At 31.8% G+C, this 23,596-nt stretch overlaps 2 protein-coding genes across 2 annotated transcripts in view; both read right to left on the reverse strand.

Moving 5' to 3' along the window:
• The window catches only part of LOC119833293 (nose resistant to fluoxetine protein 6-like), a 30,315-nt gene extending 13,387 nt beyond the window's left edge, over positions 1–16,928 (reverse strand). Inside the window, exon 1 of the mRNA XM_038357276.1 lies at positions 16,455–16,928. Within this exon, the coding sequence (XP_038213204.1) occupies positions 16,455–16,890 (436 nt within the window). The 5' untranslated portion in view covers positions 16,891–16,928. The remainder of the gene's footprint in view (positions 1–16,454) is intronic.
• Positions 16,929–19,630: 2,702 nt separating this feature from the next.
• Positions 19,631–23,596, reverse strand: part of LOC119833522 (nose resistant to fluoxetine protein 6-like) — an 18,067-nt gene continuing 14,101 nt past the window's right edge. Inside the window, exons 9-12 of the mRNA XM_038357571.1 lie at positions 23,298–23,418; positions 21,438–21,627; positions 20,590–20,732; positions 19,631–20,184 (exon numbers count right to left, since the gene is read on the reverse strand). Coding sequence (XP_038213499.1) covers positions 19,660–20,184; positions 20,590–20,732; positions 21,438–21,627; positions 23,298–23,418 — 979 coding nt within the window. The 3' untranslated portion in view covers positions 19,631–19,659. The remainder of the gene's footprint in view (positions 20,185–20,589; positions 20,733–21,437; positions 21,628–23,297; positions 23,419–23,596) is intronic.

Consider the following 23,596-nt stretch of genomic DNA (forward strand, 5'->3'; position numbering starts at 1 on the left):
ACTGATTTACGATTTCAAAAATTCTTGGAAAGCTGCAACGTCTCTGAGTAACATCACACAAATATTATCAATGCGAATGATTGTTTGTTTGGGTGTTTATCCGTCAATCACACTGAAACTACTGAAAGGATTTCGGTGAAATTTGGTATACATAGAGGGTATCAGCTGACTCGAGTGATTGGATACTTTTTATCCCGATTAAATGCGTCCTTGATATAAAACAGGAATCTTGATATCCGGGCGGAGTCAGGACTAGCGTCTTGTAGGCTATATATGTAGCAAGGGCGAAGCCGATGCGAACAGTTAGTCATTTATAAAGCATTAAATGTTAACAAACTAATATGAAAAATTATAAGTTTATATGAATGCGGTTAAGTATATTTCATTTAATATGCCATGTGAAACTCGAGATATCTTTGTTCGGTATATGTTACTTAAATGGATTTCAATTTCATACATACTAACGGATATAGTACCACAGATAACATAATACTTTACTTGTAATAGCACCTAAACACACATAACTATGATATGAGTAGGTATGTATTCACACATACATCTATTATATAGTTTACTAGTTGCGCCCCGCGGTTTCACCCGTAAGTCCGTATCTCCAAGGAATATCGGTAAAAAAAGTTTCCTATATGTTAATCCAGTTGTCCAGCTGTCTACGTACCAAATTTCATTGCAATCGGTTCTGTAGTTTTTGCGTGAAAGAGCAACAAACACACACATATCCTTACATTTATAACATTAGTAGGATTATTAGGATTTAATATATATTCTATTAAGTAGCTTGTTTTTAAAGCTTCTGTCCTTTTAGAACATTGAACCTACAGAAAATAGGTCTAAAGAAAATGTAATTCAGATCTTTATTTGACACGATTAGCCTCCTCGCTTGGCCTGGAATTAAAATTAAAAGGAGCTGTATTAAGTTGAAAAAGCTGTCGCCGTAGCATTTAATTATTGTTTCGAACTTTTTCTCGGAAATCAGTTTAATTTAAGAGTAACGGAGGACGAAAAACATTTCCATATTCGACAAATTAAATTTCAACTCTAAATCAATTAGAAATAAATCGAGTGAAACAGAATGTTTTATTTTTAGACTTTTTTTATACACACAAATAGATGCATGATAAAATAGCGGAGTAGTGATACATACACTCATTCACGCTTAAATGTGACAGCAGAAGATGGCATAATCGATTAGTAGTCCGCACCTGTATGGCCTTGAACGAGCGCGAATACTTAACTGGGAGTTTCGGAACACCATGTGAATGACAAGGTCACAGGCACATTACGCAAATGTCAGAATTATTCAAAGAATGTTACAATTGCTGGCCGAGACAAGAATAGAACATAATCTCGCCTAGTATTAAGCAAAATAGGAAATATGAAACTATTGAACAAACTGAAAGACGATATGTTCAACCGACTTCAAAAAAGGAGGAGGTTCTTGATTTGGCTATGTGTTTTTTTTGTCTTGGATTTACTACCTCAGAACTTTTGCGTGGATGAACTATTTTGAATGCTAATATCTCCCGTATTTGAAGGTTTTTGGTTAAAAATAATTATTTGAGAATATACATACTTAAATAACGGATATCTGACAAAAACAATTTGAGTTTCTAACTATTTATAGGACTAATGAAGTCCTATGTCCTTGTAGTCTAAGAGGCAGATACATTTTAAGATGCATATATAAAATAAATTATTGTACAATACCAATTAGAAATGTAATTAATAACTGGTGCATAAAAGGATTGATACAGTTCAAAAACAACTTTTTTTTAACAACTAATTTTCCGAAGATAACTTTTGTGTATTGTATGTTTGTAACGATTTCACGCAAAAACCACTAGACCGATTTCAAAAATTCTTTCACTATTAGAAAGCTGCAACTTCACTCAGTGACATGTGCTATGTATGTACCACGGACGAAGCCAGGGCGAATACTTATCTATACAATTCAAACAGGGCTTAAACCCCGACCCTTATGTAGGCTGTGACGCCGGTATTGTTATGCTACTGGCCAAAATTACATAATATGATATTAGTCATGTATCTTGCCATAATCAGATTTGTCGCTTCGCTGTCATATTATTAATTAGTTGATTGTAGATACTAATTTTGCCGAATTGTATTATCGGTTAACTAGGCAATTGAACTATTTTACAACACACGACTTCATTCACTACCTTGTTCTTTTATATTTTTTTTTTGTGCATAGCAGGCAACTAGTGCTTCGCCTGATGGGATGCGATCACCACCACCCATGAACACCTGTAGTGCCTAAGTGAATGCTCTGTGCGCTTAAAATTTGTAATGTGGGAGTCGAGCACGCTTCTGCACGAATTGGGCCAGCGGGGAAGTACCACACCTCCACAGAAACCGGCGTGAAATAGTAGGATGATATTGTAATATGGGGGAACCGGAGGTCACCCGCTGTATACTCGCTTTTAAATCAAAAAAGAAACGTGCTGTAGATAAAAAAAAAATCGATATGAAAATAGTCATGATCAAACTGTACAATCATCTTCTAAATAAAACTCATTACATGAATCGATTAATTTATTTTTAACTGCCATTTGTTAAACGAATACGAAATACGAGACGTTAGTGTCATTTTAATAAATTTCTGAGTCATTGTTGTTAATTATTACCTTACTAAGGTAAAACGTTAAACAAATGTTTCACTTTATTACCTGTGATATTTCTGACAGCAGTTAAACCTTGCTAACTTATCGCTATTATTATATCATTACTACTTATTAACTACATGGAAAATGTTCTGCTCGATCAATACGATGATATAAAATAGTATACATATTACGTATTGTTTTATTTTGTTATATTGTATCATACTTGTATGACAAAATTAGTAACACACTTTAATTCAATAATTTGCTTACGTTTGCTTACGTATTTAGTTGATTTTATCATTGAAGCGTGATTTTTAACGTGACGTCTATAATATATTTATTATTTTATTTATGTAGTGTATAGTGTATAAGTAGTAGTGTATTCATGGGGATGATGGTCGCTTTATCACTATGCACCAGTTGGTTGCCAACTGACATGGAAAACGTATCATCATCCCTCAAGTGTTGTTTTTGCGTCACCAATATCTCCTTCTATCTATTCATCCGAATTTCTTCCAATTTTTTAAACTATTACTGTATATAGCAAGAAATTATTCTACGCAAACTTATACACATATATTACTTACGACATTTTAATAAACACAACCAACACAAACAAACATAAAGATCGATTAATGGCACTGGCCATCAAATTGTCTTTTATATGGTGAAAAATTGAACTAAAGATGTTGAATCGTCATCGTGTACTACTTAACACTTCAAGGTTTACTGCTATCCTTAGAAATTTTCTCTTTTAAATATGCTGAAAGCTATAAAAAGTGATGCCAAGAATATTATTCTAAAGGTTACATTGAAGCGACAGTGACACCCTTCAAAAATAAGCTGGTGCGGTGGTACAAAGAACATCTCTCATTTACAGCAGAATGTCGTTACCGTATCGTGAGTCGTGACTAGTAAAGGGTCCGCTATCAAATACGAATCTCAGAGCATTTTGTATGTGCAGCGGTGTTTATATGCAAAACGCGTACACATTCGTCATTGTTCCCGACTGAACGTTCTAGAATGTGACGCGCTACGTAAATTACGCACAAGTATGGAAGTTTGGAAACTTTAGTGCTTGTAATAAAACATGTAGTTCGGATTTATTTATTATTTGGATACTATGGTTTGGTATACATGAGCGACGGTGATGTAATGTCATCGGTCAGTGATGTATCTTCATCTTTGCAGATACCATATCTGCTTTAAAGTATAGCTAAGTTACCCTACGGCATTGAGGATTTGTTTATTTATCTTCTTGTATTTTATCCTACACACAGAAGATAAAGAAATACAGATAGAACATAGAATAAAATAGAAGCATATTTAAATATGTCTATCTCATATCGACGTCTATGTTTCATGCCCTAAGAATATTTTTAAAGTGATTATTAACAAACAAATAATAGCTAATTTGCAAATATTAATATAATAAAAAAAATGTTATTGTAAAATCTGACCCGATATATCTGACTCTTAAATTATCGAACAATCTTCTAACCTTGATTTAATTTTCTGTTTATGTATCTGTCATGCGTATGCATAACAACCTGAGCCGTATAGAGTAAATTCAAAAAGTTATGCAACAATCATACTTATTAATAATAAAAAACCTGGAGAGTTTGTTTGTTTACGCGCGCTTCAGGAAATGAACCTACTTCGAAAATTCTTTTCGGATATATACGTAATCCCTGAATGCTAAAAATATGTACCACCCAACATTCAATACCTAGATATAACTATCCATGTATAAAAACAGTATGAAAACACTCTAACTTTTAATGATTGATCGAAAAATGACAGTAAGCTGATTGCAGCGTAATTGACTGTTGTAATTGTTAGTGGACATTGACCTATATTCATGTATATTTATACCTACATGTCCTGTACATGTTATAGTTGTCCGTGTGCAGAATCGTACAGGACCTGTGTAAAAAAAAATCGTGCTTATCTATAATATGCGCGTAACTCACTCATTTTAAAATGCTGTGAAATTTCCAGTCTTAAAACAAGTTTGTATCCGCGACTTTGACCACGTTATATGCAATTGATTTCTGTGATGGAACCGGTTCTATTCCTAGCGTAACCTAAATTGCTGTTTGTTACAATCCTATCTGTCAGTCGAAGTCCCGTTTGAATTGGTCGAGCCGAATAGGAATAATAATATGTACCTTCAGATTTCTTTACGAAACCTTATGTGCACTATTTAAGGAGAAAGGAAGGTTTATTCTAAATCCTATCCTACTAATATTATAAATTGCGAAAGTTTTTAAGGATGTGTGTGTGTGTTTGTTGCTCTTTCACGCGAAAGCCACAGAACCGATTGCAATGAAATTTGCTACGTAGACAGCTGGACAACTGGAATAATATATAGGCAACTTTTTATCCCGATATTCTTATGGGTTAGGGACTTACGCGGGTGAAACCGCGGGGCGCAGCTATTATAATATATAATAACTTACGTTCATTTTATTTAACTTTAGATATTTTTTTTCTTCTTCTTCTGTTAAAAATTTTGACATCAAACATAATCGCGCGTCAAGTCCGTTATAAATTCTTTAATTTAAACATAGAATGTAATTTATTCATACACGCCCATAAGGGATTTCTCATTGCAAAACTAGATTTAACAAGTTTTGAGGTGAATTAACTCTACACGTCAATTTTTTTTAATCATCATTATTCATAAATTTATGGCCACTATTTAAAGCACATTTACATAAATCTTCGTGAAAAATATTAGTGTATAAGTATTTTTATATATGTTTCTTTATTGTGCTGACATGAAATCTTATACCTTTAAACGAGCAATTCTTGTATATATATATAATTGGAATCTCGGAATCGGCTCCAACGATTTTCATGAAATTTAGTATATAGGGGGTTTCGGGGGCGATAAATCGATCTAGCTAGGAATTTTTTTTAGAAAATGTCATATTCGTGTTTTATTCGGATTTTTTTCCTGACATCTATTGGTGAATAATAATACTATTTTGCTTCGTAGATAGCTAGACAACTGAAATAACACATAGGCACTTTTTATACCGATATTCCTACGGGGTACGGACTTACGCGGTGTCAACCGCGGGTCATAGCTAGTTAAAACTTATACGAGCACAAAGGTCTACCTTATCACTCAAGAGTGATCTCTGCCAGGCAAACCACTGTTTGGAGTAGAAAATAGAACAAAATGTATATAATATGTATACATAGTACACTGTACTTTTCTTGAATGAAAACATCTCATTTAATTAAAAATGATAGCAATTGGAGTGTCTGTGTGTGTATAATTAACATTATTGCTTCATACTTAATACAAATACAGGTATACACGGTACCTGGTCAAATAATATTTTTTTTTAATATTTGTCTGTCTCTCTGGTTATTCCGACTCGTGTCTGGAACATCTGGATCGGTTTTGACGTTACTTTCACAAAGTATGGCAAATAACATAGCCTAATTTTATTCAAATACTCACATGGGAACATTGGGGGTTTTAAGGAAGAACTCATTTACGCGGGTAAAGCCGCGGAACGCAGCTAGTCTATCTGTATGTTAGATTCCCGTGTAAAGAATGTAATTTATAATATATAGGTATACTCCATAATTTTGGACGTTTAGTTATTTGATATAAATGTTTAAAGGCATAGTAACTTTTTTTACTTGAATAATAATATGATACAAAAGAATAAAATTTATATAATTTATGAGAGTCATAAATTTTTTTCGATTGACTTTATTTAATTGGAAACTCGTGATGGTTTTAACAGTTAAATTTAAATAATTTATCTCATTCTGGTTTTTGGGATTATGGTTCTTTTTTACATGAAAAATATAATAAAAAGAATAGAACACTATTGGTGTAATAAAATATTAAATTATTGAAAATGATGCGAGTTATTAAAATTTAATTATAGCAAAAAAACACGCTTGGAATAAAATCACAGTTTTCAATTTATTATGACATAACGACGTATCTTCGAGCTTTTTTTTTATTATAATATTCTTCATAGTAATTAAAAGAGTCGTCATAGAAAATTGCTGTTATGTATAATTTAGTTTTTAAATTAAAATTGTTAAATATAATCGAATTTTAAATATCTTCCTTTAATTATTTCAATAGAACCTCGACTTATTACCACAACAATAGACATACAACGATTCATCGTCCTTCAGGTTGAATTCGTTTGTTTGTGGATTTGTTTGTGTTAGAGTCTCGATAATAACTGACACAATATGATTAACTCTTTCACCAGTAGATGTGTTTTACTCCTCACTGATATTAAATAAAATTGTATGTGATTAATAATAAGACAGTAACAGATAATGTGTCATGGGTCAACTGACTCATGGTATATATTCAGCCTGGACCTTTTCACAGCCATAACATACAAAAGCAACCTAATTTAGATTTTACGTTATTTCTTTTCTATTTAAATTGTCTGTATTTATGTTTTTTCTTATTTCCTGTACCAATGTTCAGTGTTTTGTCTTTATTGTTAGATGTTGTGTGTAAATAAATGTATGTTTATGTCTAATATTATTATAATATAACTGTTATCATAATTTTAAACATAATAAAAAAATATATTATATGGTTAAATGCATTGCAATGTGTTTATATTTTTTTATTGCCTTGAGGTCTGAACACAAAAATAATTATGTAATCACTAATAAACTATGCTCAATGTGTATCTAAATCTGTAGTATATGTGTTTTAAACAAATAAATAAATATCTAAATATAAGGGCAACAACACCTCACACAGCATAAGGTCACCAAAAAAACAGAATCCAGCCATTTATAACACTTGTGGATATTTAATTGATTAATAACATCACGCTAAAATCAAAACTGTACGTATGCAAATAACACTTCACTGTCAAAAAGAAGCTTGTCATCATTTTTGCGATGACGTCATAACAATAAATTACGGGATTACATAATATACTCATGGACATTTTACGGATTTCCCTTTAATAAAGCATAGTATTAATATACGTATCATTATCTGTAATAAAATAAAAGTTAATATTTTTAATATTTCTAAGTTATTTCCTGCATAAGTACCTATGTAGTAACTCCAAGTTCAGTGTGAATTTAAGATCGAGGCTTTATAATTATTTGATATGCATTCATTATTTCATATTTATATTAAATTAATTAAGATTAGCAAAGTTATGTAGTACAAATTACTACGATTACGTAATTATTATGATTGGTAACAGAATAGACATTGGAGATGCTTATAAAGCCGGATTTGGGACATAGATCTATTTATTTTTTATTTTATTTTAAACACTTTATTGTGCTGTCAACGCAGCAGAAACAAATACAACAGAACTTACGCTAAAACATACAGCACAGAAGGCGGCCTTGTCACTCTCAAGTGATCTCTTCTATCTATGTCAAATTGAAAATCATTTTTCATATACTTTAAAAAGTTATACAGAAAATACACAAGCTTTTTTCCGCAGTTTCACTCGCCCATAATGTATACAGTCTACAACCTTCCTAATAAAAGGACTTTTCAACAAAAAATGAACGAACCAATAGTTCCTGAGATAAGTACGTTCAAACAAACTATCGCTTATATAAGATATAAGATCTGAAGATGTTTTATCTATATGAAAACAGAAAAGAATGATTTTTTTCCACCAATTTCTCTTTATTCTGTACTAGCTGCGCCCCGCGGTTTCACCCGCGTAAGTCCGTATCCCGTAGGAATATCGGGATTAAAAGTTGCATATATGTTATTCCAGTTGTCCAACTATCTACGTACCAAATTTCATTGCAATCGGTTTAGCAGTTTTTGAGTGAAAGGGCAACAAACACACACACACATCCTTACAGACTTTCGCATTTATAATATTAGTAGGAAGTAGGATATTAGTATTAATTTATACCATACTATTAAAAAATGTCACAAAATGAAAAAATGTTACATTTAAATTTCACATATTCAGAAGCCATAATATGTGCGTATATAGCATACACCCAGACAAATGGTTATTTACGTGCAGACGAATTCTATCACAAACAAAAGCTTATAAATATTAACACCCTGCTTTAGATGCATAGACGTTGGTCTATTCGTGCATCGCAAATCAATTCATCCCAGCGGTTATAATATCGATTGTGGCGCGAAAATTTTATTCAACCAATCGTCATAATAAATGACTGAAAGTTTCCTTGTTCTAACCCCCTCTTCATCTTGGACTTACTCGAATCTTTGTTAAAACTAACGCCCAGAGTCTGTCAGACAGTTTGCTCATTCCAGCCGACAATCGTTTGCTTGTCCTTTATACTTTAGAGGTATACTATATAGCTGATAGATAGAGAAATAGAGAGATAGAGAGATATACTAGCGACGCATTTGGTGTGACCCTACTTTAGCAAATAGTCATGGACACTCTATGTCGGTTGCCCACTATGACACAAAAATCTCCTATAATATAATTTAAATTAAACTGCTGGCAGAACGCAGGTTAAAAATCGGAAAAAAGGAAAATAAATTCAAATGAATTTTGTTTTTTAAAAATTAAAAGGTTGGAGTTCAATTAAAACAATTAATATTTATATTAGTAATCTTTCAATATTGTGCATTTATAATCTTTACAAGATTTTCTTGGCATAAAAACATAGGTGTTTTCTTTTTAATTCCGAATCGCATTTGTTCGGAGTTATATATCTTCAATGATTGCATATACTTGTACAGTATAGCACTAGAAAACACTGTTTTTATTTTGAAACTCGTAATAAAACATTGTTTTTATATATACGTACTCCTAAGTGTTGAATTACGCACCTCACTTTCACTAACAGTCATTGGATATACTAGATTCTAAAGCCTTTTCTAGGGTCCCTTTAGTCTTTTAACATGAACACTAGCTTTCCGAAGTCCTATAAAGTTCCCGTGGGAATGACATGTAACTAATTTCACTCTCTTAACTATGTAAAGACACAAATTTCGTATAAAATATAAATCCACTCCGCTGCAAGATGAAGAAAGACAAAAACACTTTCGATGGCCATCACAGGCCATCAAAATCTTCTCGCGTTTGTTGAAAAATCCTGTACACTCACCACACAATTATATATGAAACTAAATCATAACAAAACACTTATAGCTTTACTGATAAACATTGAATTACAATAAAAGCATAACATATTATGCAATATAACTGTTTATGGCAACTGGTATTTGCATAAGGTAATAATTAAGTATTTAAATGGGAAAAACAAGCAAGTTTAATTGTACATTTTCTTTTTGTTTACAGTGTTTATGTTTTAGTAAATTTTCCATATTTTATAGGTAACTTAAAATTTATTAGCGCTCTCTATCGTATAATACACGAACAACAATTTTTTCATCTCCTGTTTCAATCCTTTAGGAGTTAATTTTGTAAATAAGTATTTCCTTGGGTGTAACTGATTGGCAGCCTTACTGATTTATAATACTAATTAGGATTTTCTATATAATATTACATAGTCTTTCCAGGCTTTCACTAAAGATAATTTGGACTCTATTAGCAACAAAAAGATAAAAACATACGTTTAAAATCTAACATCAATTTGTGGCAGCAATCAAGAAACGGCATAGTTTCATATAATATAACATATGAGTTGGACTGCTGTTAAGCGGAAAAATATTATATAGCAAAAATGTGCTATTTAAATGACTAACACAATATATCCGCTAAAGGCATTGTAGACTTCACAATTAATTTACATATCATTCATGTTAACAAACTTAATTAAATGCTTTGGACATTTTGTAATCCGCTCCTCTATATTATGTTATATTAACTGTAAATAATGATTTATATCATACAGAAACGGTATTAATTTAAAGGCCCAAATTACACACTTCATACTAACTTTTCCGATCAAACCGGCTTTCATTTTTCGTATTATTTTACTAATAAAACACCAAAGCTAATGGTGACGTTTACCAGCTTGGATAAACCGTTCTTTAATTTATAACCGAGGTTCGCTAAACGAAGGTAGGTAGGTTTTTATTGTTTGATATGAAATTGTTGTTACTTGGTTCTGTTTTAGAATTTGGAATAGTACCTCCCCAGCGACGTCGCTAACCTTTCTTGTAGAAAAGAATATTCAATAACATATTGCAATAAATTACTTAATCTATACTAATATTATAAAGCTAAAGAGTTTCATTGTTTGTTTGGTTGAACGCGCCAATCTCATGAATTACTCGTCCGTTTTGAAATATTCGTTCAGTGTTATACAGCCCATTTCTGAGGAAAGCTATATCATATAAGGTACTTACATGGCTAAAACTGCGGGGCACAGCTAGTAGTATATATATTACATTAAATATATTTTAGCACCAAATTTTAATGGGAAAAAGGTAGTTTATAAATTAAACTACCTTTATCCAATTAAATTTTGCTGTTACAAGGATCCTGTAAAATTCGATTGCAATCTTATGCTATGGGTATATATATGATGGATGTATGTAGTAACTACTCCAAAGCTGGCGTGGCGATTCTAACTCAAGCATCCCAACTTCAACACAAAATGAACATTTGCATTTACAAGGAAAGCAACATTAGCATTGTAGTAATGATTAGTAGATGATAACCGAGTTCATCTTAATAACGCGAATAGCTGTCTCATACAGTTTTGAAAGTGGAAACTCGACTTCATCCTGATGGATACTGCAAAATTCTCGTAATTTCGACGTAAGTTTGCAGTTAGTGAATGCAACCGCATAGTTTGTACTAGTGACAGGATTCTGTAAGTCATTGAACTGTTTGCAATAACAAAACTGGATTCAGACCATATATGGTACCTACCTAAATCGATGTCTTGGATATCTGCGGTTACGAAAGTCTACTTTCTAAGGTGCCGTAAGTAATCAAAATAGAATAATTGTAAATTTAAGTAAGTTTAGTATAAACCAATGAGAGAACTGGAATGAGAGAACAACAAATTAATTGAGAAAACTAGCACAATATTATAAAGTACATAATTAATAGGCTGTATTTATATTAGAGTCGTATTCTTTTTCTTCTGTTAGTTACCAAATGACTAAGCAAACATTCTGTCAGTATCTTTCGTATACAATGTGACGTAATCGGTATCCAAAATTAATAAAAAAAAATAAATTGAAACACAAACTTCGACATGATTTATTTATTTTAGTAGGAGGTAAGTTATTTGGTGGATATTGTTTATGTAACTTTAATTACTAGTAGAGATTAAGACAGTTGTATCCATTGCAGTTCGTCATTGTCGCAGTCTTACTTGATTACGGTATTATTGATTTTCAAATAAGGATTATATAAAATTTCTTTATATCATTTTTAAATGATATTAAATAATACAAAAATTTCATTTTTTTAGCTATTTCATCACCATAGTTAGCCGTAGATACTTTAAGTGACTAATTCACATGTGTACGCATAATATAAAAGGCCAGATATTTCGCTGTATCGATCAAAACCACTTTAAATAGTGCTAATTCTAAGACACATAGATGTAGTGACATTTGCGATTCACAGAATCTGTTGCCGTGGTAAAATACTCCATTTAATATGACAGTATTTATAACCAATGATCTATCGCTGACTCATAGTAAATAAAATAAAGGAAGTAAAGAGGGGTCTGACCGTCGAAACATATGCTGTGTAAATAACTGTATGGCAAAAGTATAGGTAGTGCTTGACACTATAAATTTACATGTTGTATACGTCATTCGTTTTATCAGAAGAGGAATTCGCGTATTTTTTAAGTTTATTTCTTTTGAATTTTCGCTTCGCTGTTCGATAGTCTTTGCAATAATTGGCAAAATAATGAATTTGATTTTATAGGTCTGGTTTTAAATCACCGTAAACGTAAGATAACGAAACAATACTTCCGCCTAGCATAGGTCAACAGGACATGTATCAAGTCTACTGCTTGAACCGGCCTATCTGCGCAATCCAAAAATATGAACTAGTAAATTCTCATTTTCGACCTGAAATTATGTAATTGTTGTATGTATGTGTTGGTTACATAATATAATTGAATCCATTCTTAAACATAAAATTCACTGATATTAAAGGGAGTGTGCATAGAGTTTTTATGCACTTATTTGAAACTGAACTCACTAACTTATCAATTAATATATAAAATGAAAATATGTCATTTAATTGTTTTGTATTTTACAATCAAAACAGATTGTTCCATTTTGACATTTTTTTGAAAGTCGAAGTGATAGCAAGAATTTTCTCACATTCTTATACCTAAAAGCTATATTGAATTATGAAATGTAATAAGAAAGGTATACACAGAAAGATCTAGAATGTTAAAAAAATAATTTTATTCGCAGGTGTGTAACCGGTCTTAGATTTTTAACCTTTTTCCATCCGTGCACCATCAGTTACATTCTCACGCGTCTAGTTTTTTTACTCCTGATTTTCTCATCAATATCATAGATTTTTGTAATTTGCTAATTATTTATATATGTCATTACTCTCATTTTATTATTTTTCATGCACAAATGACATCTCTATCCAGAAATTATTTTTAAAGCATACATTAAAATTTAGATTGTTCGTAATAGTGATTTAAGGTTATTCTTCAGAATACAGATCTGATTAAATAAACTCTTTATCCGAAACGACTGAAAATATATTCAATAATTTTAAAATATATTTAGATAACTTTTTTTACTATAAAAAATACTTACAATCTGTTAGGTTGAACCTTTAGGTCAAATTATCAAGGCTATTTCACATTGAGTTATATATATAAATCAGTTAGAAAATTGTTCAAATCTTAATTGCGTTACATACATGTAAATTTATGGAAATAAGTAAAGTATTATATAATTCCATTATTATACATAACTATAAGTCAGTCTTTCAATACTATATACTTACATATCGAAAATATTAAAACAATTCCATATATTTAAAACATAATCGATGACTAATTTTGTTTATTTGTACACAGAATAATTATTTGCATCAATTGAAGGCTTCCTCAGCTTAGTTTATCTTTATGTCACGTTTCCTTTTGCAACATTACTTTTAATGCATACATCCAACGTCAAACAATTTGTATTGGCATGACGCCACGATTCGCTTTTCACAGCATAAAAATATTCCGATGTCTGATAATGATAGGATTTAGAACGCAACCTTTTAATTGTAGTAATTGTAACGTGTTGGCAACATTATATTGTATCTGTGATTAATTCTGCACTAATGTGTCATTCGGTTATTCCTTTTGTGTGAAGCTCTGCTGTGCTCTACAGTAAATAAGAGAAGGCGCAGTGCTTTTGATAATCTCTGCTTTACATTAACTAAAAAATAACAGAGTTAATTTTATACGATATGACTTTAACCTAATATAATTTTCTATTTCATGCAGAGAATCAAACAGTAACGATAATGGTATTTATTAATGTAGTGGTTTAGTTCAAAAAAATTCCTTTAAATTTGCACAATTTGTATCTGTTTACTATAGTAAAAAAATAACATAAAATAATCAAATCGGTAGTCTGACAAGACGTGACGTCGCCAAGGGGAATAATTATTTAATACCTATTTTAAATAGCATTTACTATTTACCTAGTATAAAGGCAATTTCTGTATTTATATAAGCAGACAATTCAATAAAATATATTTATCTTGCATGAGACTAAATATTGGAAAATTGTCGCTCGGCAAAAACATATTTTCTTTATTTAATAGCTCAAAACTGCCATACATATGTAAATCAAGCAATATACATTACATTATAAAGTTGATAAGGACAAAAAGTTCGATATTGTGACATCGCCTACTAGTTTAATCTTTAAATTATCATTAATATGCATCATTGCTGAATTATTTTTAAAGCTAATAGTAGTATAAAGATAAAATAAGCTGACCCACAGAAATAATTAATACACAATACGAACTATTATAAGGGGAGACACGATAATATTACTACATCTAATATATAAAATTCTCGTGTCACAGTTTTCGTTGCCATACTCCTCCGAAACGGCTTCACCGATTCTTATGAAATTTTGTGTGCATATCGGGTATGTTTGAGAATCGGCTAACATCTGTTTTTCATACCTCTAAATGATCAGAGTAAGCCAGAACAGCGTTTACCGGGTGCAGCTAGTAGTAACGTAAAGTATATAACAAAGTCGCTTTCTCTGTCCCTATGTCCCTTTGTATGTTTAAATCTAATACTGCGTAACGGATTTTGATGGGGTTTTTTTAATAGATAGAGTGATTAAAGAGGAAGGTTTATATGTATAATAACATCTATTAATATACTCTGAATAAACGCGTGCGAAGCCGCAGGGAAAAGCTAGTGCTTAATAAAATAGCATAGGAAACGGAATAAAAATTTAATAATATAATTTTTAAGTTGAAATATATCCAACTACTTATAAGGAATAAAATTCAACAGCATAATATTAAAAAGGAAGTAAACAACACCAGTTATTTAATATTTTTTTCAAAGTGGCAGTGTTTTAATGAGGATATTTAATTTTATATTGGTTACTATAGTACCACGAGGGAACTCGCCATATGAATATAGAACTTACCATAGTAAGTTTCGATGGGAATTATGAAGTTACCTGACATATATGAACCGGACAATCAATTACATAAGCAGTGGTGGCTCAGTGGTGAGAACCACGGACAAAATCGATAATTCGGGGTTCGGGACCGGGTGAGCGTGCAGGGAATAATTTGATTTTTCAATATATCTGCACATGTGGATAACATTACCACTGCTTAAAACAGTAAAGGAAAACATAGTGAGGAAACCGGCATGTCCAAGAATCAAAAAGTTCGACGACATGCGACATCTGCCAACCCGCACTTGGCCGGCCAACCTGGTGAATTATGGCCTGAACCCTCATAAGAGGCCTGTGTCTCAGCAGTGACATGTATAGGCTGATGCTACCAATCAAATTACAAAACTATAACAGTAAAAATGTGTCTACAAAAACTAATAATGTTAAAACTATGTTATGACGATTCAAGTGCTTTTATAAGAAGTCTAATTAAATAAATAAATGTTTGTGTTTAAGTTGGAATAAATGGCTTATTTGTAAAAAGTAACATCTATTTTAATGTAACGTCAAATAAAGTTAAAAATAATGTCTATAATTTTCCTCAAGAGAAGGTTGTATCAAAACCTTGCTATAAGTAGAGTCGTCCTAAAGGCTATCTATTGTGATAACTTCCGGTCTATTATAATATCCTGTCAGAATGACATAATATTTATGATAATTTACATAATAAATATCCATAAATTTACAAATAATTCTTTGATGTTAAATTTATTGTACAATTTGATATCACCGTGGGCGTAACATTTTTGAGAGGTTCTTTAATCATTCTTCGGATCTCGCCACTTATATTTTATTTTTACTTCTGTTTCAATTACCATTTTGTAATTAATTATTGAAATTTAAAAAAATTATGTCTAAGTCATATTACTATGCCATTAGCAAAAATAATAAAAAAGATTAATCGCAATTAATCGATATTCAGATGAAACCGGTCAATCAACATTTAATAAATACGCCTAATGTCCAGTTTTTCAATTATATGTTAAACAAAACGTCGTGTTAAAGAAAATATTAATCGTGAATCAACACTTATAACTCCTTATTTATAACTTATCATATTACACAAATGTGAAACTTATTAATATGTAAATAATAAATTTTAGATTCAATTTGCACTTTTATTTAAAACAAATAAAATGATTACATCACTATAAACATCCGTCAATTAAAATATTTTTAAAACTGTTCAGTTTAAAGAAATAACTGGCACTTACTTTTCAAAGCCCATCGCTTGTTGGACAGCAAACCATCCAGAAACCGATAGCCCTGCTCCCTGCAGAGTTTATCAGCAACATTGCTGACAGCACTCGTTAAAGACAGCAAATCACTGGCCAGGACGACGGACGAGGCGTAATCAGGAGATTCTCCCAGCGGGCCCTTTTCCGCGTCCGAATACACATTATAACCCTTATCCTTATGGATTACTCGATCTGACTCATTCACCCTCTCGAATATTTTATCAACCAAGTCTTTATCTATACCCAAAACCTGCGCGGTACGATATAAGCGGGTGACATCTCTAGGATCGAGATTCTTGTTATCACCTATAACTGTGGCTAGGCGTTTGAGTACTTGCTTATCGATATCTGTGTCATTGTTTTCCGCGGCGATCGCGCACGCAAATAAAAGGACTACAGTGATCTTGAGCATAATGCCTGCGTGCGCGCGCGCGGCTAAACACTGACTGAACGCAGGATTCGATCAATGGAATATGTCGCCGATCAAGTATCTAATACTTGCTTGCATCGCTTCATTGTTTCACGCTATTTCCAACTAGAGTGGTCTATGAGAATCATAATAAGAATGCGGTGGGACAGCTTTCGAGGAAAATCCTTTGAAATATATTGCGTGTATATTATCAAAAATATGTGTTCGTCGATTTTTTACGTTATAATGAATGATTTTAATGTTTTGCTTCTTATCACACTTTTATAAGTAGTGTAGGCATAATTGCCTTAACGCTTAAAGTTGCGTAATATTTTAAATTACATTTTTCGTAAGAAAAACCGCCAGAAAGTAAGAAACATTATATAGACAAAAATTTATATTTCGGACTTAAAAGTCCATATTTCGGAGGTTGTCAATTCAACTGCATTTTTTTTGTGTATGTTGTCTCATAAACTTTTACTGAGTGAACCGATTTTATGATTTTATTTGAAAGCTGGTGCCTCCCATGTGATCACATTTCAATATGGTATAGTTCTGACACTTTGATGGCAGTTTTGTTTTTTTTTTAATAATAATTATGCATTGTTAATCAACTATACCAATCACTCGCCCTGGCTTCATATTACATCTATATAAAAAGTAGCATTTAGATATTTGAATTATCTACTATTATATATAATTACTAGCTAACCCGACAAGCGCAGTTCTGCCTTACTCTTATCGTTTAAAGACATGACAAATAGATGTTGGCCGATTCTCAGATCTACCCGATATGCACACAATTTTTATTCATTTTAATCATGACAATCGGTCCATCCGTTGTAGAGGAGTGTGGTAACTAATATTGTGACATGAGAATTTTATGCGTATAAGCATAATGAGACAGCATTTGAACCTGCGTCTTTCACAAAACCATCCGCGAAGACCAGCAAATCATCAGCAAATGATTTTTTCTTTCCCTTAGATTTAAAGAGTCTGTAAAAATGTATTTCTAATTAAAAATATTCCATATATAAGATTAAACTATTTATATTTATTTTTGTATGATTGTAATTGTTTTTTTCATAGTTGCAATGATTATTAATCCCACATTTTTCCTTTTATTTGAGACTAGCGAAACGCCCCGGCTTCATGGTACGTTTCTTCTGTCCATAAAACCTTTCTTATTTATAAGAAAATCGTAAAAAAATTAACGGATTTAGTCAAGTAGTTCTCGAGTTTAACGCTAAGCAACATATTTGGTAATTCATTTTTATTTATATAGATATGTTGTTGCTTTAGCTATTTTTCTACATTCAAAAATTTTTTAATTCACTCTGTTCAGAGATACATATATTTCTAAGAACGACTTATCAAGATTAGTTTTACTTTCTCGACGTTCAGTGCTTCAATATCAATATACCTATAGAAATAAATAAATAACTTAATAATTTTTGAGATGCATGTGTCTCGTTTAATTTATTTCCCGCTTTTTGTCTTTTGTGGAATCAAAAATGGGACTTTACCAAAGTCAATCTTAAGGCAAGTGATAAATATACATATGTAATTATTTATTTTTATTTAGCCTGAAAATAAATATATAGTCAAGTCATTACACACAGACAATTACATGTTCCTCTTTAAATATTGATGAAGAAAAAAAAAATGCGTAACTGATCTGTTTGCTGAGTGAAATTTGTTTGCACATAACTCGTTATAACCAGAACGATTGATCCAATCAGAATATATTAAACCTAAAAAGGTCGTTAAGCATCATCTTATTGTAATAAATAATAATTTGAAGTTTATAAGTATTAGCTTGTAACTCATTCAATTTTAATGTTATCCCAAGCTGGTATATTATTTTATTGTTTATAACGAACATAATAGAGCGATTTCATTTGATAGAATATATCTGAATAATCTTTTCTATATCCTACTAATATTATTAATGCGAAAATTTGTAAGGATGTGTGTGTGTTTGTTGCTCTTTCACGCAAAAACTACCAAACCGATTACAATGAAATTTGGTACGTTACGTGGTGGACAACTAGAATAACATATTGGTAACTTTTTATCCCGATATTCCTACGGGATACAGGCTTACGCGGGTGAAACCGCGGGGCGCAGCTAGTCTTCTATAAAAACCATGAAAATATCAAATCTGCAATACTAAATGCAATTAAATTTTTGGAGGCAAACAATATTATCATGAAATACATTTTCTTCAGAACCATAACAAAATAAGTAAAAGTGATCTCTTCCAGGCAACCCGGGCAAAAGGTAATAATGCTTGTTACCTTTTGCCCGGGTTGCCTGGAAGAGATCACTTCTGAGTGATAAGGCCGCCCAACAAATTGTACTCTTCTTCTGTTTTACTTGTTATTAATATATGTATATATTTTTAAGTTTCTTGTACAATTTTTGTTAAAGAGTAATAAATAAATAAATAAATAAGTAATTTCTAATAACATATCACACAGTTCATTTTATTTTTCGCCAATAACTATATAAATTTACTGGCTGCACGCCCCGGCTCCGCACAGGTAGTTTTTTATTTATCGTATTTGAACAATTATAAAACTTTCCTATCATTTTAGTTTTATCAATTTGCACGTGGTGTGCAAATTTGATTAAACTCGTTTGAGTAGTTTAAGAGCCCATCGTAGACAAACAACGTGACACGTAATTTATATATATTAAGATAATCTTTAGAAATTTCAGAGATAAATAAAAATCAATCTATTTTAATGAATTTTATTCACATTTCAGCTATCTGCTGTAGCGATAATATTGAGCACCACTTCGGTTCCCGTTCGCCCACTCCCACTCGTCGAGTTCTCGATCATTCCCTCTCAACTCCTCTCCGGTCCCACCCAACTCCTCTCCTTCCCAATCTTCCTCACCTTGCTCCTCTTCAATGATCTCTAAATCATCTTCCATCCTGTCATCTTCCTCTTCTAAATTATCATCCTCCTCTTCCAAAATTTCTTCTAGACTTCTTTCTCTTTGTATCTCATACTCGACTTCAACTTCGGGTATTTCTTCGAGCAATTCTCTATGAGCAACTAATGACCTTCTTTTTGCTGGTTCTTCTCTTCTCTCTTCTGCTACTTGAGGCTTCTCATGTGTTACATCGTTAGTTGTTTCATTATTGGCATCTGTTTCTGAATTCCCCTGATCTTCTTGTTTGCCTTCTTTGAAGAACACATTGGGGAGTGATTGCATCGGAATAACCAGTGTGAGGGTGAGAACGATTGCTGATAGAAATATCACAACGATTTCTTGCAACTCGAACTGCAATGGAAAATTAAATTGTAGATGAAGAATTTTAGAAAAATAACAGAGTAAAATTATTATAACTGTTGCTTTAGATAAATTTGTAAATAAGTCGTTGTTATAAAAAATAATTAGAATGTTAAAAAAAAGTAAATAGCATTGACTAAGATAACTTTTTAGTTGTTTAGCTAGTTTTAATTTTATAGCAACTCATATATTTTATATAATTTTTTGGAAAGAATAAAAAAGATGCATCGTACAGCGGGGTTGAAATCTTGGCTCATGCTTACATTTTTTCTATTTTAATTCATTTTTCTAGCCTGATAATTAATCAAAATTCTTTATGAATAAGTCTATGTTGTCTATCTTAGACCAATCAAGTCTCTGCTTCTGCTATTTTCCTAGAAATAATAAATTACTCACTACAGTTAGAAGATTAAATTCCCTTGATGTCTTGACCGTAGCTGCGTTTGTCAGAAATACGATAAACTGGGTTAAATAGAGAGCGTAAGATAATCGACTGATTAAAAGAAGCGGTCGGCTGCATAGTACACTAGACAGGGTTTCTGGAAATAATGAAATGACTTGTTTAAAGAATGGTCTCAAATTATTAAAATCATATGATAATTTGAACCATGTAAATTATCATATAATTTGGGACCAGTGCCTGAAAGAAATACTAATTTTTATGTTAGGCAGGCGATCGGGCATTGTCACCTGATATTAAGCGATAAATGTCACCTACTCGTATCCACAACACCAAAGGAAAGGTGAATGTGTTGCCAACTTAATAAATGGGTAAAGAAAAGACAATAATTTCCCTCTTAGTGATTGACTAATGCAGTAAGTATATTTTTTACCATTTTAATAAAACGCAGCACTTTGTAATATATTTGTTTTGTCGGTCATTATTTTTTAATTAAAATAAAAAAGAAATCATGATGCAATAAAACATGAAATTATGTATTAAAAACAAGTAATACACAAATTGTATATCTAAGAAGAAAGATAAAATTTGAAACTCATAAAGTTCAGCTTAGTAAAAACTTGACAATTATTGAAAAACTTTCTTATACCAATTTGTAACTTTAATATATTAAAAAAAATCCCATTTAAATAACATAGAAACCTAATATTCAAAAGACCACAATTTAAATAATAAAATTTACTAAATAAATCAATATTCTATTAAAGCCAAAACGTCCAATATCAAACAGATTTAGACAAAATTTATCCAAAAGAGATTCCAAGAAACTATTGCCCAAACTCACCGCTATACCCATTATGTGCAGCATACACCAGCCACGCGAAGGCCAGCGCGCTCGCGAACGGCACGAGCGCCGCATACTGAGCCGCGAAGGTCGCGTTATACTGGTAGGTGAAGGAGCCACTGTCGTAACCCGCCCATAGCACGACCCCCCACAGGCTGGTGCTGATCACCCAACCGATTATGGTGATGAGCTGGTAACAAAGGATGATGAAAACTATCAAATTTTTCTACTGATATTTTAGATCTGACATCTGTCTGACGGTCTCTTGTTCACGATTAAATCATCGAACCAATTTATATGAAATTTGGTACAGATATAATTTGAGGCTGGTGAAATTAGATACCTTATTCACACTCCTGCTAATTGAACTACCGATTTTAAAGATAATAGACTATATATAGCTATATCGCCTCTCATCGATACCATAAACAGTAGTTTAATTTCAGAATTCTGTCACAAAAAAAACTTAGTTCATTTTCATCTATGATAAACAAATGATAAATTTGGCAAAATTACATGGGAAAACCGCGTGATGACGACTCGGGTACTACATCAAGCTTATAAAGGTATAAAAACCAAATTTCCTAAATAGAAAACATCAATAATCATGTGCGTTTTGTATATGATAATCAAAATGACTCACATGGAATGGACTAATCCAGTACGCACGTATGTAAAATTCCAAGCCAGAATGTGAATGATTCTCTCATATCTTAGAGCAACTTTAAAATACAATATAAAATCAATTCTAATAATTTTCACAAGTAACTAAATTATGTTGATCATAGATAGAAAAAACGGCTTCTGAATAGACACAATTAATAAAAATTATATAATATACGAAAAATAAATCATTACAATATCCTACTCTCAAAAAATACAGTGGTAAAGATAAGTATTAGTGATGTAACGATTGAGAAATAAAAACCGCAAAGTTTATTGAATAATAAAGTATTTGTGGCATAATGTAGGATAAAGGTATCTTCAAACGTTTAAATGTATACAATATGCATTTAAACGAAATGACAATACACACAAATGCAATAACCAGAAATGCCTCCTCCAACATACAGATAACTATTTGCCCATTCAAAATCAACATACAAGAGAACATAGCACTTGATATTTATGCCCACATTCCCACAAGCAAACGAGATCTATTTGCTTACAGATGTCATCTCGAATGCACTCCGCATTGTCATGGTAATCTTGGTGTCATTGTTCATACTGCATACGTTTGCGGAAGAGGAAGGCCCGCCATTATCGATATATGGCATATTGTTTTTTCATGCCAGCTCAGTTTTGGAGAATATGGGATAAAGCGCAGTATGGTCTTTTATTGTTGTTATTATTTAGGCACTACATAATGCCTAATTGAGCTATTCAATAGATAATTTCTGTTTATAGGTATCGTAACATACTAAGAGTTTACAGCTTTACAAAAACTTATTAACAATTAAAAGTAATCCAAAAGAATAAGATTATGCTAACATTAAAAAAAACTGTCAACTTATTGTGTAGCCATCTTATATTTGAAATTTGACTCAAAATTCTTTTTACTAGTCAGGTATTTGATACTAATATTAAGAGGGAATGGTCGGAAATTTATGGCGGTCGCCATCTGTGACTGATTTTCATCATACATACTACGGTTATTTAAACTGACTTTCAATTAAATAAAATTGCATCGAAATCGGTCCATCCGTTTAAGATGTACGATGCCATATACTTATCTTACTTATCACACCCCTCTTTTGGCGTCGTGGAATAAACATTTTTATTTTTAAAATTCTTAAAAATAAACGAATAGAAACAATCGAAACAACTCAAAACATAACCCAATCGAAAAGATTGTCCTACCTTATTATGCCGTGCGGGGTTCCTGAGGGCCAAACCCAAGCTGATCCCGATCAAATACGAAGTGCTCCGATGGAAGATGGACGTGTAGCTCATTAGCCCGGTGCGGTACAGCTGTTTCACGCTGGAAATGGTTTTAAATTTTTGCAGGGACACATTTCGTTGAATCTCACTTGTACCATATTTACACATTCGCGCATATAATGCGCTGAATAAGAAAGAAGAAGAAAGAAAGAAAATATGTTTATTATGACACATACAGGTAAATATAACAAAGTAATAAATATAGTTAAAATATATAT

Source organism: Zerene cesonia, chromosome 17 (genome assembly GCF_012273895.1).
Source record: "Zerene cesonia ecotype Mississippi chromosome 17, Zerene_cesonia_1.1, whole genome shotgun sequence".
Classification (NCBI taxonomy): Eukaryota; Metazoa; Arthropoda; class Insecta; order Lepidoptera; family Pieridae; genus Zerene; species Zerene cesonia.